At 53.8% G+C, this 14,207-nt stretch overlaps 2 protein-coding genes and 2 non-coding genes across 5 annotated transcripts in view; all 4 read right to left on the minus strand.

Moving 5' to 3' along the window:
* The window catches only part of PLXDC1 (plexin domain containing 1), a 62,131-nt gene extending 61,535 nt beyond the window's left edge, over positions 1-596 (minus strand). For both annotated transcript variants that reach the window (XM_036838352.1, XM_036838351.1), the window contains exon 1: positions 443-596. In XM_036838352.1, coding sequence (XP_036694247.1) covers positions 443-518 — 76 coding nt within the window. In that variant the 5' untranslated portion in view covers positions 519-596. The remainder of the gene's footprint in view (positions 1-442) is intronic.
* Positions 597-2,599: 2,003 nt separating this feature from the next.
* Positions 2,600-2,671, minus strand: TRNAC-GCA. Its single transcript has one exon. It is a non-coding gene; the product is annotated as a tRNA-Cys (tRNA).
* Positions 2,672-3,325: 654 nt separating this feature from the next.
* Positions 3,326-3,397, minus strand: TRNAC-GCA. Its single transcript has one exon. It is a non-coding gene; the product is annotated as a tRNA-Cys (tRNA).
* Positions 3,398-4,840: 1,443 nt separating this feature from the next.
* Positions 4,841-10,371, minus strand: ARL5C (ADP ribosylation factor like GTPase 5C). The gene is given in 7 exon segments (XM_036838236.1): positions 4,841-4,889; positions 6,895-6,932; positions 6,934-7,053; positions 7,573-7,656; positions 8,363-8,510; positions 9,647-9,707; positions 10,326-10,371. Coding segments are annotated over 7 exon segments (546 nt in total).
* Positions 10,372-14,207: the final 3,836 nt, after the last annotated feature.

Raw genomic sequence — 14,207 nt, forward strand, 5'->3', positions numbered from 1 at the left:
AGCTTGGGAGTGGGGGCAGGGAAAAGAAAAAGGAGGCAAAACTGGGACAGGAGGCACCCCAGACTCCGCATCTCATCAGAATTCAGCCTCATCCGGTGTGACCAGGGGTCCCTATGTCTCTCCCACTGCCCCCTTTGGGGCCAGAGCCCACTGCCTTATAGATCCCCCTCTACCAGGGTCCCTCCAGTGTCCTCCCAGGAGGGAAGGAGAGATCGGGGAATCAGTGTCTGACGCTTCCTCCCTCACTCATACACCCTGTGTGTTTAGAAAAGTGGGGTCCCTGTCCACCTGCCACAGTCCACAGGGCGCCCGGCCTCCCGCGGACACGACCCCCGGCGCCCCAAACATCGCCAGCCTGCCGGTACCTGCCCATGCCCACGCCCGCCTACCTGCCCCCCGACCCCCGCCCCGATCCACCCCAGCCAACTCCGGCCAGTCCTACCTGCTCCGGGCTGGGGGCTCAGCCCCCGGGCAGCCTCCCTGAGCACCAGCACGAGGAGCCAGAGCTCGGCCCGCATGGTGGGGGCCAGGGCCCGCCCCCGGCCCGCAGCTGCCCCGGCCGGGCTCTGGCGGCGCGGTCCCCCGGGCTGGCAGGCGGAGGGGTGGGCGGCGGAGCGGCGGGCGGAGCGCGGGAGCGGCGAGAGCGGCGAGAGCGGCGAGAGCGGCGAGAGCGGCGAGAGCGGCGAGAGCGGCGAGAGCGGCGAGAGCGGCGAGAGCGGCGAGAGCGGCGGAGCGCCAGCGGGCGGCGAGAGCGGCGGAGTGCCAGCGGGCGGCGAGCGAGCAGAGCGGCCTCCCGGAGCGGGGACCGGGGAGGGGGCGGGGCGGGGGGGGGGCGCGGCGCCTCCAGAGCTCGCCCCGAGGCTCCCCCAGCCCTCCCAGCCCTGCCCGAGCGCTCCCCGAGAGCTCCCGCGGCCGCTCCCAAAGCGGGGGGAGGGGGGGCAGCGGACGCAGGAGGGGGACAGGGCGGGGGACCCTCGGGCTGAAGGAACCCCCGAAGAGCATCAGCTACCCCCACACCGCACCTTAGCTCCTGCCTCCCTTCCCCTCCTGACTCCCCGGGGGAAAGCGGTGGAGAGAAGGCTCGAGAGGCCAGACCTCTTCCTCGGACCATGAGCTCCTACCACCCACCCCCCAACCCAGCTCCACCAGGCTTCCCGACTTTCTGGGCTGTTCCATGGAGTTGTGTGGGTTTCTGATGCCCACCCCCACCCCAGAATCTCCCCTTGCAGCAGAGGCCTGAATTCCACGCCCTCCCGTGGCTCCTCTCCACTTTATCCCACCCCCATCCCCCATTGCCAGCAGACAATTGTCTTGTCCCCATTGTCTTGCCCCCCAGCCCAGCAGACATGGAGGTGGAGGGGGCCTGGCTCACCCCTACTTTGAAATAACCTGGACCCCTTCCCACCCCCAGAAGGTAACCGAGGCCACCCTCCTCTCCGGGGACCCCAGGCCTCTTCAGGGCCCGACCCAGTCAATCTTCAGCCAGTCCCAGAGCAAGGAAATGTCTCACCCCAACTGCCACCACCTTATAGCAGGCTCTGGGGATAGATCCCCTCCCCCTTTTTTTTCCTACCACAACAGAATAAAATACCTGCAATTTAGGAGATTTAATAGACGGCAGGGAATCAGGTCAGGACACGGAGGTGCCTCTTCCCTCCCCGACCTACTTCGTACGACGGCAAGAAACTCGAGCGCTGGATGGAGGGAGATAGAGGGGCGAGGGGGGCGCCCTGACATATACGGGGCTGGGGTCCTAAAGACTCTCTAATCTTTCAGAATCCCAGTTCCTCCTGCCTCAGGACCCAGGGTCCCAGAAGCAACCTCCTCCAGTCCTAAGCCCTCTATTCAATCACAATGGGACAAGACAAGGCCTATCTGTAAGTTCTTCTTGTTGTCTTATTTAAATTGCTATTTTGCCGACTCAGGATCAAAAAGACTGCTGCTTCCAGCTGTAGCTTCTTGCTGCCCTCTAGTGGGCACATGACGAGCCGCATCGCGCCTGTTCTGCGGTTTTCCTCACTTTTCCGGTCCTGGCTTGGAGCTGCCCGCGACCTCCTACTCCAGCCGGGCAGGTTCACAAGTCTTTGCCCCTACCTTCCGAGAGGTCAAGGTGAGAGGTCCCAGGACGAAATTCCAGCTCCGGCACTGATTTCTTTGTACATTCCCCCGTCCGGGATGCCCCGCGGTCTGTTTTAAAAGGTCTCTTAATAAGAACTCAGGCTGAAACAGCAACTTGGAAATAATTAGAAGCAAACGACCTGTCATTTTTTTTAATGTAAACTTCTAGAACTTGAGTATACATCAGAATCACCTGGAGGGCTTATTAAAACACAGATTTCTGGGCGCCACCCCCAAGCTCAATAGAGATAGGGACGAGAATCCTCATTTCTAACACGTTCCCAGGTGGTGGTGCTGTTCTCGGTACCACATTTTGCGAGCCACTGCTTTAGAATTCCTGTATTTTGTACTCTCGCCGCTCCTCATCCGCCCAAAATAGAGGTGGCGAAGGAAATGTCAACACAAAATTGTGGAAGAAAAAAAAAAAGCTGTAAAGAAAATTGTTGGAGAATCGGAGTTCGGTGCCTTAAAAAGGCCACTGAGGGGGCACCCGGATTTGAACCGGGGACCTCTTGATCTGCAGTCAAATGCTCTACCACTGAGCTATACCCCCTCTGCTGGGAAACCACACGGATGACTTATTAGTGCTTCTCTGGCGCAGGCGCTGTGCCGGGCGCAAGAACAGAAGGGAGGGCCAATGTTTACAAGAGACGAAGAGAAAATGAATCTCAAGAGATTACTCATCTGGGTGCAGGGTTTGTTTCCTGAAGCTCTGAACTAAAGAATTCTAATGATGTAAGAAACTTGCAGTTTGGGAATGTGGGAGGGGAAGTCCCTAGAGATTCCTCACTTCAGGGGCCTTCCTTTGGGCCTGGGTCCCCCTTTCCTGCCCTGCTAGAGTTCCCTTAGCGTTTCGCTTGGCGCCCATTTCTCCATCCTACACGCTCTCGTAGACTCCTCTCGGCCTTCCTTCCCCAGCCCGAGCCCGGCCCTTAGAGACTCAGCTTCTCTTGCTCTCAACAGCAATTGGGGTCCGTGGGCAAGGCCACCTGCGGGTGCTACCGCCTCCGCCCTACCATTACGAGAGTGGGTCTTTGTACAATCCACCAACAGACTGAGGGCGCGGTCTGGCCGGGCCGGGGACTCCACCCTCGCCCGACTGCAAAACGGGTCAGCAGTGCTTGAGGATCCTTTCCCTCGCGTTTGTAAGGGAACTTCAACATGTGCATTGCCAAGACTAAGAAAACGCGAAAAGTCTTGGTGAGAGAGGGGGCACCCGGATTTGAACCGGGGACCTCTTGATCTGCAGTCAAATGCTCTACCACTGAGCTATACCCCCATCCTCCTGCTCCTTACCAGTGAGGATGAGTTTCCGTGGAATAAGGGGATGATATTACCTTTGAACTATTGTGTTTCTCTTTGAAAATAATCTAATGGAAGGAACATAGAATCTGAACGGCGATGTTTACAATTCCTGAGTTCTTTCTCCACAATCACGCCTTATGGAAACCACAAGGTTAAAAAAATCCTGAGCCCTCTATATCTGTGTCCAGCCTCTCACAGAGATGTCACTACCTGACTTGGGAAGGGAAGAGACCCACTGACCTCAGGACCATCCCAGGTCGTCTGGGGTAATAGCACTGCTCCCTGTACACAGATGGGTAGCCTGGGTTTCCATCCTGTTTCCAGCTCTGCTTTGATAGGACCCCTGGGCGTTTCCAACCCCGAAGGGCCCCTCCTCCCCTCCTCCATGAGTTAGCATCAAACCACTCTTTCCCCTAGGCCCAGGCAGAGCCCAGAGCTCTGAATCCTGGCAAGGACGGTATCAGTCACCTGGCAGAGAGCCGTAGAGCCCAGGACCAACGAGCCAGTCCCCTAGGCAGATAGACCCTTGAGGCAGCCCCCCTCCATTTCCAAGGTGGATTTCCCCTGCCTGAGAGCTTTGTATGAAAACCAAAAGCCAGTTTGAGGCACAAGCAGAAGAAGCAGGCAGAAATAAGAGGTGAGCAGTTTTCAATGACATTTATTACACCTTCATAAAATTCCTAATACAGTGTGAAAAAAATCACTACAAAAAGACAAGAAAAGCAAATGCTCTAGGAATCTGAGACATTTGGGAGGAGTAGGATTCACACTGGAAAGACACTGGGAGTGAAGGTGCGGCGTAAAGCTCAAAAGCTGTGGTCAGAGGGAATGGGAGGGTGAGCGAGGAGTAGAACTCCCTGCAGTGTGAGGGACTGTCCCTGGCCAGAAGGTCCTGTCCTCTGCCCTCTCCCCTCCCAGCTTTTGGCTCTGCTCTCCTTCTCCTGAGCCGACCCCTTCACCTTTCTGGAATCTCCTTTGATCAAAGGGTAGGGGACAAAGATGTCTAAGGGGCCAGAAAGCTGGAGTGGGGGTGAGGGGGTTAGGGTTAGGGTTCTAAGAAATAAAGAAAAATTCCAGGGTTTCTTACTCTGTCCTACAGAGAGGTTGAGGGCTGAGGGGAGGGGGCTCCACTTCCTAATCCCCCAGCACATCCAACAGCTTCCCTGGTGTCTCCAAGAAGGACACCTGCTCCCATGGAGTGAAGGGCAGCTTTTACTGTTGTCCTGTCTGCAGCAATTCACGGTGCTCAGTCTAGCTCCTCAGTGGGGGTTGGGTGGATAGCGGCAATCTCACTGTCCATAGCTGCCCCTGGTCCCACCAGAGAATCACAGAAAAATAACAAATAGTCACTTGGGTTTTCCACCCACATAGTCCATGCAAAACCCTCAAAGTTTCTGGTTGGCCTCAGGCTGGGACATCAGTTGACAGTGGCCCAAGACTGCATCCACTGAAGCCCGGCAGGCAGCCTGCAGGGACAGAGGAACAGGGCAAGGATCAGCATGTCCCATGAGGATGATGGCCTTCCCAGCCCCCAGCCCCTGCCCAGAGCTGACTGATGGAGCGACCAAATTTATAACCAATTTTGTGTTCAGTTAACAAATATGAACGGACTGTGTACCTACCATGTATCAGGTTACTGGTGCTAGGGGTTACTGGTGAAAAAACAGACATGCCCTCTAGGGCTTACAGTCTAGCAGAGGAGATAGATATTAAACAAATGATCAAACAATTCTGTAACTACGTACTGTGATGAAGGTTAGAAAGGAGATGTACAGAGGCCTCTGGATGTCTGGGAGTGGGAGTCAGGGAGGGCTTCTTTGAGGAAGAGGTCTGGAGACCCACCTTAGCAGTGTCTTTGGGCAAGGCTCCAGTGCCCCCTTCCCACCCGCTCCATCACTGGGTCAGTACCAGGGTGGCTTCAAAGGCCTGGGAGGAGGCTCCATGAGCAAGTTCTTCCATTACACTGTGAGCAACCCCAGAGAAGGAGTAGAGTCTTGGTCACGTCTGTATCACTTGGCACAGTGTCTGGCACATGGGGGTTACTTAGGAAATGCCGCTTGAATTGAACCAACTGTGGTTTGGGGGAGGGGGGGTCCTCCTGACCCAGGAGTTGGCAAGGACACTGCCAGAAATGTGTGGTTCCTTGGGCTGGCCTGCTTAAAGTCTCCCCTTCTTCAACTGGGCATCCAGGCCCCCAGCCTGCTGTGACTCCACTTGAGAGGGAAGAGGAAAGGGAATTCTCCAGGCCTGATTCGAGGTCCTTTCTGTAGGGCCATGACCTAGCTCTCTCACATCCTTCAGGTGTTTAAGCAGCTACCTTCTCAGCAGCCCCTCCCTGGACACCTTATCTAAAACTGCAACATCCCCCACGACAGACATCCAACTCCCCTTTCCTATTGATTTTTCCCCTTTACACTTATCACTTTTTAACTTACCATGTATTTTTCTTATTTTTATTGTTTATTGTCTCTTTCCCACCCCCCCACCCCACCCCCACTGGAAAATAAGCTCCACAAGGGCAGGGATTTTTGTCTGCTTTGTTCACTGCTGTTTCTCAGGTGCCTAGAACAGTGCTTGGCACAAAGTATAATCACTTCTCCATATCCATGGGGGATTGGTTCCAGGATCCTCAAAGACACCAAAATTCTCGGATACTCAAGTCCCTTATATAAAGTAGCATATATTTGCATATAACCTAGGCATATCCTCCTATATACTGTAAATCAACTCTAGATTACTTATAATACCTAATATAATGTAAATGCTATGTAAATAGTTGTAAATACAATATAAATGCTATGTAAATCATTGCTGGAACACGGCAAATTCAAATTTTGCTTTTTGGAATTTTCTGGCATTTTCTTTTTCAAATATTTTCCATCTGCAGTTGGTTGAATCTGAGGATGTGGAACCCATGGATATGGAGGATGGACTGTAGGTGCCCAATGAATGTTAAATGAATGATATCATTTATTCTCTATAGGAACTCTGGGAGGGAACAGGTATAATCACCCTCCTCTGTACAGGTAAGGAAACTCAAGGCCAAAAGGACTTGAGAGAGATTCCTGCCTGGAAGGCTTGTCCCCCAGGTCTTCCCATGGCTGTCTCCTCATTCAGGTCTCAGCTCAGAAGTCACCTCCTAGTAGAGATGGTCCCTGACGACCAGAGCTAAAGCAAACCCATCCCTGTTATTCAATTTCACTTTCTTCAAGCACTTCTCAGTACCTAAAATGTTTGTGTTTAGGTGGAGTGTCACCTCTCTCCCCACTAGAACAAACCCCTAGAGAGCAGGGACCCTGTCTTGCTCACTGCTTACCCACAGCATCTTAACCATGGGTAGATGCTCAGCTGTCTTGACCCAGGAGCTAACTGTGAGCCAGATTCTGACAACAGAGAGCCAGGAGAAGGTTCTGATGGTCAGCACCACTGGTTAGGCCAAGCCCTGGAGGTCCAGGTGGGACAGCCATTAACCTTTCCCCGGTGAGGGCACAGCAGCCCTGTATGTGCCATGTGCCACGGGTGGTCTTTGATGGCACTAAGGGTGAGGAATTGGGAGATCTCCACAGTGGTCATGGAGTCCTTCATGTCCTGCTTATTGGCAAAGATCAGGACGGAAGCATCTCATAGAGCCTGTGGACAGAGGAACCCAGCCCCAGTCAGCCTGCCAGGACCCAGCCCCCCTTCTCATTGCCCCATGAGTCCTCCCTACCTCCCCTGCTTCCCCAGGTGGGGTGGGGATGGAGGTCCTGCACAACACTAACAACCACATCCAGTGACACCGACAGCTCCTGGAATGCCTCCCAGCCAGCTCATAGAATCCTTACAATGATCTCAGGAGGTAGGAATTTGATGATCCTCCCCGTTTATACTTGGGGAAATTGAGGATTAGAGAGGTGAAGTAACTTGTCTGGGGTCCCACAATGAGTGAGAAGTGGGGTCAGAACCTGAACTTGCAACTCTGGCTTCTGTGATCAGCTGTGCTGAGGATGTTACTGCCCTTCATCTGGGATAATCTCGCCCTGCCCAAGCTGCTGGGATAGAGGTTCTCAGAGACTGGGGCATTAGGAATAACGCTCAGAGAGGCTAAGTGAGTAGACTGAGGTCACAGAGCTAGTACACCGGGTCCTCTCCCAACTGCAGGGGTCTTACCTCATGGGCCAGCATCTTATACAGCTCCTACAGAGCGGTCAGCAGTTGATCCCGGTCCATGCTGTCAATCGCAAGGATGATGAACTGGCCAGCAAAGGCGAGTTGTGAGTGATGGGCTTTCTCTTCAATGAACGTGTCTCCTTGCTCACTGTACTCTGCCCTGATGTAAGTCCCACAGAAAACAAACTGTGCATTCTCAAGACCTCACTGCCCTAGTCCCATTTGAATTCCCTTTTCTACCCAGACCCAGGGTGGACTGAGCACAACTTCTGATTGTGTGCCAGAGGTTATGCCAAGCACTGGGCCTTCATGACTCCGTTTAGGTCTCACCACAACCCTGTGGAACTGGAACTATTACGATGCCTACAGACTACGAGACTGAGGGTCAGGGAGGTGATGTATCTTGCCCTTGGCCACACAGCCTATGAATAGCAGTACTGGAGCTTGAAATCAGCTCCCACTCCAGGAATGAAACCACTGGATTCTGCTGCTGCCAGAATGAGAAAGTAAGGCCCCCAGAGACAAAGGGCCTACCCCATCCAAGGCATCAAACAGAAAGCTGACAGCAAGCAGACAAAGCTGCCAGGAAGCATTCAAAAATTTTAACGGGCTATGTGCTGCATTAAGTATTTGACACATCTGAATTAGCTCTTGTTTTATTATTTAATTTTCACAACCCAGAGAGGTCATTATTATGGTCTCCATCTCACAATGGGGGAACCAAGGCTCAGAGAGGTTAAGTGACTGGCTAATATCACACAGCTCCTCCAAGCCCAGGCACCCTCCTCACCTCAGCACTGGAGTAGTATGTGTTCCAAGAGGAGCGCAGAGCCTCCTCTCCTCCTATGTCCCACATGAAGAAGTGGGTCTTTTGCCAAACAATCTTCTCCACGTTGCTACGGATGGTGGGACATGTAGGGACCACCTCATTTGTCAGGCTGGGGAGGCAGGAGAGGGTACCAAGTGTTCAGCCCAGTCCACTCCCAGCTCTGGCCCCCACCTTAAGTCAGGCTGAATCTAACTTAGAACAATTCAGCCCAGGTTGACGGAGCCTCTGCTGGGCATGAGGGAATGCAGACAGGAGTGAGACCAAGTCCTGCCTGGCTTGGACCCCAGAGAGGGGAGACTTATTAGAGCAGTCTCCCCAAACTTTAATATGCAGCTGAATCACCTGGGAGTCTTGCTAAAGTGCAGATTGTGATCCAGTGGGTCTGGGCTAGGGCCCAGCATTTTGCATTTCTAACAAGCTTCCAGATGATGCCAACACTGCCGGTCTGTGGACCACACTTTGAGTAGCAAGGGATCGGAAAAAGGAGACATAAGTTGAGGGCCATCAGAAAGGGGCTTTGTTTAAAGTGACTTAGAAAACACACACGTTTTTATATGTAGGGAATGCCTCTGGAAAATCTGGGAAGTGAAACTGGGAGTTAGGGTTGAGAGGGAAACTTACTTTTCACCATATATGCTTGTATTGTTTGAATTTCCCTTTTCTTCTAATTAAATATATATATATATATTACTTTTTCAGGGGAAAATTTTCCTAACTGAATAGGATCCAAACAGGAGAGATGCCATCCAGAGTGAATATCGGGAAAAGCTCCGATGGATAATTACTCAGCACTTGTGCCAGACTCTGCTAGACCAGGAGCTACAGAGACCAGGCCGGCCCAAAGCTGGCCCTACCTTTTGGGTTTGAAGAAGGGGGAGAAAATGAAGACACAAGACTGGGGTGCAGGAGTTAGAAGGAGAGACCTGACGCTAGGGGGAGCGAAGAGCACGGAGACCATCGGGCAGGTTCGGCCAGCTGCAAGCCCGCAACCGGGTTTGGCAGGGGCCGGGGGTAGACGGAGGGGAGCAGTGGGGTTGCTCATACCGAGCACGATTCGAAGGCCTGGCCGAGAAGTCACTGAACTGAGCGGCCACTATACCAGGAAGGTCACACCAGGTTCCTCCAGTCAATCCTCCTGACTACAGGGGAACCCGAGAACGCAGGGAAGGGCTCCGGTGATTGGTCCAAATGCTTGTCAGTCTGGTGGGAAGGCCCAGCCCCGCCCCCCATCCGAGAGTCGGTTTCAACTGGTAGAGAATGGAGGTCTTTCCTGCATTGTCCAGTCCCACGATGATAACCTTGTGTTCTGGAGGCATCCGGGGGAAGGGCAGGGTCAGGGCCAAACCCGATGACCAGGGGACTGTGTGCTCCCCCAGGCCTCCCAGGAAGGAGACAAGTGTTTCCAGCAGGTTGGGGGGGCCTGTCCCCTCCTTACTACTTCTGCTCCCCCGCCCCCTTCCCCCACAAAAAAACAACAGGGCAGGTTTCTTTCCCACCGGGCCGAGACACCTGCGCCACTCCTGAACAGTGGAAATGGGAGCTAAGCCCCACATTCCCCGCTCCACATTTCCAGAAAAGCGATTGTGCCAAAGATCGGGGGCGCTCAGGGCTTGCCAAGAGAAGGGGTCTGAGGAAAGAGCCGAGCGTGAAGTCACAATCGCAGGAAACCGGCGACAGCGCTGAGCCGGAGGAAGGAGGCTCGCCCAGCCCTGCGCCCCTGGGCGCACCGAAGCGCGCGACCGCCGAGGAGTGGGCGGGGAGGGGGCAGGGGAGACTGCGGAGCAGGCGGGGAGGCCCCACTCAGGACCCTCCGAGCCCGAGGTCCCCCATCACATCCGCCCAGACGACCCCAGATCGGGGGGATGGGGGGACAAGTGGGAGCCGGATCAAAGCGGCCGCTTGGATGTCCTGTGCGCCCCTTAACCCTGTTTCCGGAAGGTGCTCATCAACTTGCCGATCAGTTGTCTCATGGCACGTCCCGGGTCAGACAGGGATAGGACTCGGGGGCTTTCGGGTGCCCGGGTCGAGTCCCCGAGCTTGGAGCCCCGCCCCCACACACACACCCCGGGAGGGCCGGGCAAGATTTACCTACGAGGTTGCGGACGCCCCATGAGTCCGTCCCCTAAGGGGCCTGGGAATCCCCTGGGACGCTGGCCCCTCGAGGGCGCTATGAACCTCACAGTGACAATGAGCTACGTGTCCAGAGCCCTGGAGGTGTAAGGAAAATGGGGTCCAGACTTCACATCCTCCCCCTCGCCCTGAGAAAACCCCAAGAGTTCTCTGGGCGGACTACTCCCCACTGCAAATCAAAGAGACCTAGCCCAGGGGCCCACATCGGATGCCAGCTCTGCCTTCTCCGAGTGCCATGTCTGAGGCACTAGACAAGCAAAACCCTAGGCCACCCACCTTCTGTACTTACTAGCTGTGTGAGGCAGACAGAGCCCACCGATCCTCTCTGAGCTGGGAGAACATTCCAACCCCCTACAGGTCTCTAGTTGTTTCACCAGTGTGGGTCCCGTAGGCCTACTCAGAGTGAGTTCCCTTGGGGAAGGGCAAGGTGTCCCCTCCTTTTGCAGGCCCCTTGGTGATGGGCAACTTCTAGGAGTAGAGCAGTGCTGCTTCTATGGTTCACTGACAAAACAACTGCTCCAGCACAGCTTTCTGATTCCCAGGGGTGGGCATCTGAAGACAGTGACGGAGCAAAAAGAGAGATCTCTCAGCCGGAGACCCTGCAAAGGGGTCCAGGATACTAAGACCCAGCCAAGCAGAGCCTGGGCCAAGAGAGAGCCAGGCTGGAAGAGGGAGCTGCTTGTGGCTGTTTGTGAATTTCCTTCTTTGCTTAAACTGGGAAAAACCAGAAGACAAAAAGAGAAATGGGGAAGGCAAACCAAACTCAGGCTGAGGGGGCGGCTAAGAGAGACCAGTCACCACACAGGAGACTCGACTCCTTCTAGCCCTCTGCCACTGCCCTCTTACAGCCCATGAGTGCTCCCCTTCCCCGAGGGAACAACACTGTAACTGGTCTCCCTGCCTCCCCTCCACTCAGAGCATCCGCCTCACATCCCTACTGACCTTCCTAAAGCACAGCTCAGAGTCTGTTACTCCACAGCTCATATACCTTCAATGGCTCCCTATTGCCCACTGGAGTCAGATCAGTCTCCTCACCTGACATTGAAGAGCCTCCATGAACAACCCTCACCTGCGTCCGCAGGTTATCCCCCCTTGCTCTGCATCCATGGTCCTTGCCCACACAGGCCCAACTATGATTTTGCTTCTGTATTTCCTCCACCTGAATGTCTTTCACCTTCTCAGAAAGGTGGGTTCCTCTGTCCCTTTAGGTGCCCGCCATAGAAGCCACCTACTTCCCAAGCCCTGGCCTGGTTCTCCAACTAAATGGGGCTTCTTTCTACGCTGAGATGATAACTGGCATGTCTGCTTTCTCCAGTCAACTGTGAGTCCTAGGGAATTCCCTGGCAGTCCAGCGGTTAGGGATCCGCACTCTCACTGCCAAGGGCCTGGGCTCGATCCCTGGTCGGGGATCTAAAATCCCATGAGGTGTGGCCATAAAAAACAAAAAAACCCAAAAACTGTGAGTCTCAGAGGGCGGGGTCATGTCATGCTCATCTGTGTACCCCACCCCCACTCCCTGCCCGAGCCAGCACCTGGCATACAGTGAGGATGTGTTGTTATTGGACTGAAGGGCCATAAGTTAAGTTACAGCCTGAGAAATGGTCTTTGGAGTATTAAAAAAAAGGAGTATGAGCACAAGTTGAAGAGGATTGAGGAAGGCTGGGAAGTTTGTGGAGAGAAGAAGGAACAGCTCACAAAATACAGAAATTTCATCCCACCCAGGGTGGTGCCCAGAGTTAGAAGGAAGGAGAACTGACTACCAGAGCCCATCTGGGCTGATTCCATTTCAGCCCTAGTTAAAAAGGAGCTGGGGCTGCGGCTGGGTGGAGTAGGATAGGGGCGCAGAGGGTGCTAGGGGAAGCAGAAATGTTTAAAGTATTTTTACCATCTGTTTCCTGGAGGGGAGGCGGGAAGGAACCTCTTAGTGCACCCTGACCCCACCATCAATAGCAGAATTGAAAGTGATGTTCTGCTCGCTGGAGCACGTTCAGTAAACAGACAAGAGCTGCCTCTGCTGTGAGGCCCAGAGTCTGGATCCTAGGGGGTACTCATTCATTTATTCATTCATTTGACAGATGTGAGTCAGGAATTAGGAACATGCCAAGCAGACAAAACAGACCCTGTCCGGGTCTTGTGGAGCTTGCCATCTAGTTAGGCAGACAAATACACGCACCAAAACCCAACACACAACCAAAAAAAAAACCCTGAGAGACAGTAGGCTGGAAGGCCTGATTTAGAAGGGAGCCAAGGCACACTTCTCTGAGGATGTGATTACTGGGGCTAAGAAAAGATTTTTGTCAAGGGTACTGGGCTGGAAACCACCCTACTCTCCACCCCGCTCCCAGGCCCTGGTGGCCTCAACTCAGCTCACTTGTAGGATGGTGGAAACATTCAGTCTCTCCGACCTCAGCTCACTCTAGGGTAGAACCTACTCAAAAGACAGAAGCAACTGGTCAGGGAGGGAGATAGGAGGGGTCCCCAGCATCTCGGTTCCTGAGTCCCTGAGGTGGCTGCGGTCATAGCACCAGCCTCCCTGGGCCTAGTCCCAGCCGACTTCACGGTTGTTGAAATCCTCACATGTTGACAACCACCAACGTGCTTATTGTGTGCTGGTTGAGGTCTTATGGTTACCAGGAGACAAGAGCCTCTCTCTCTTCAGGGACTTCCCTGGTGGTCCAGTGGCCAAGACTCTGAGCTCCCAACGCAGGGGGCCTGGGTTCGATCCCTGGTCAGGGAACTAGATCCCACATGCCGCCACTGAAAATCCCACATGCCACAGCTAAGACCCAGCACAGCCAAATAAATAAGTAAATAAATAAATATTAAAAAAAAAAAAAAAGTCTCTCCTCATCTCTCAATATCTCTAAGCCACCTAGAAATGCCTCTGCCAGCAAGTTCTGGGCAAATGCAATTTCAGGCAGAAGACACGTGGAGAGAAGACAGAAACATACTCAGACACCTGCCTTCTCCTCCCCTGCACCCCTTCCCTTGCAGAAGCTAGGGCATCCTGGGCCAGGGGAATTAGCACGAGACTTGGGTGTCACGGACACCACAGAACTTGAAATCCGATCTCAGTTCATGTCCTTGCTTGACGGCTGTGTTACTATGGACAGACTGCTTAACCTCACTGAGCTTTATCTGTAAACTGAAGCTAATGAGTCCTGCCTTTGATTTAAAGTACCAGGGTCCACTGCAGATGGACGTTCTCCCACATGCACCTTAAACCCACCTTGTCCAAAGCTAAGTATCATTTCTGCCTCTGACCTGTTTTTTCATCTGCTTCCTCTATGTCTGGGAAGACCCTCACCCACAGTCACCCCAGATGCCTCCCTTTTTCTCACTAGCTGCCTCCAATCACTCTCCAAGAGCTCTCAATCGTAACTGCTAGATGTCTCTGGCAGCCACCACCTCCTTCTCCATTCCACTGCAAACCCTCCTCATTTTTCACCTGGAGCACTGCAGCTGTTTCCAAGCTAGGCCCCCCTCCAATCTATGCTCCAAACTGCAACCGAGGCAATCTTACCATCGCTGCTTACAGTTCTTCAATTTCTGCACACAAACTTGAGGACAAAGCCCAAACTCCCTGTGACTCAAGGCCCCTGTGACCTGCTCCTGCTGACCCTTCTCTTACCACCACCTTGAGAGCACACTTTGCTAGCAAAGTGCCAAGAACATG

Source organism: Balaenoptera musculus, chromosome 20 (genome assembly GCF_009873245.2).
Source record: "Balaenoptera musculus isolate JJ_BM4_2016_0621 chromosome 20, mBalMus1.pri.v3, whole genome shotgun sequence".
NCBI lineage: Eukaryota > Metazoa > Chordata > Mammalia > Artiodactyla > Balaenopteridae > Balaenoptera > Balaenoptera musculus.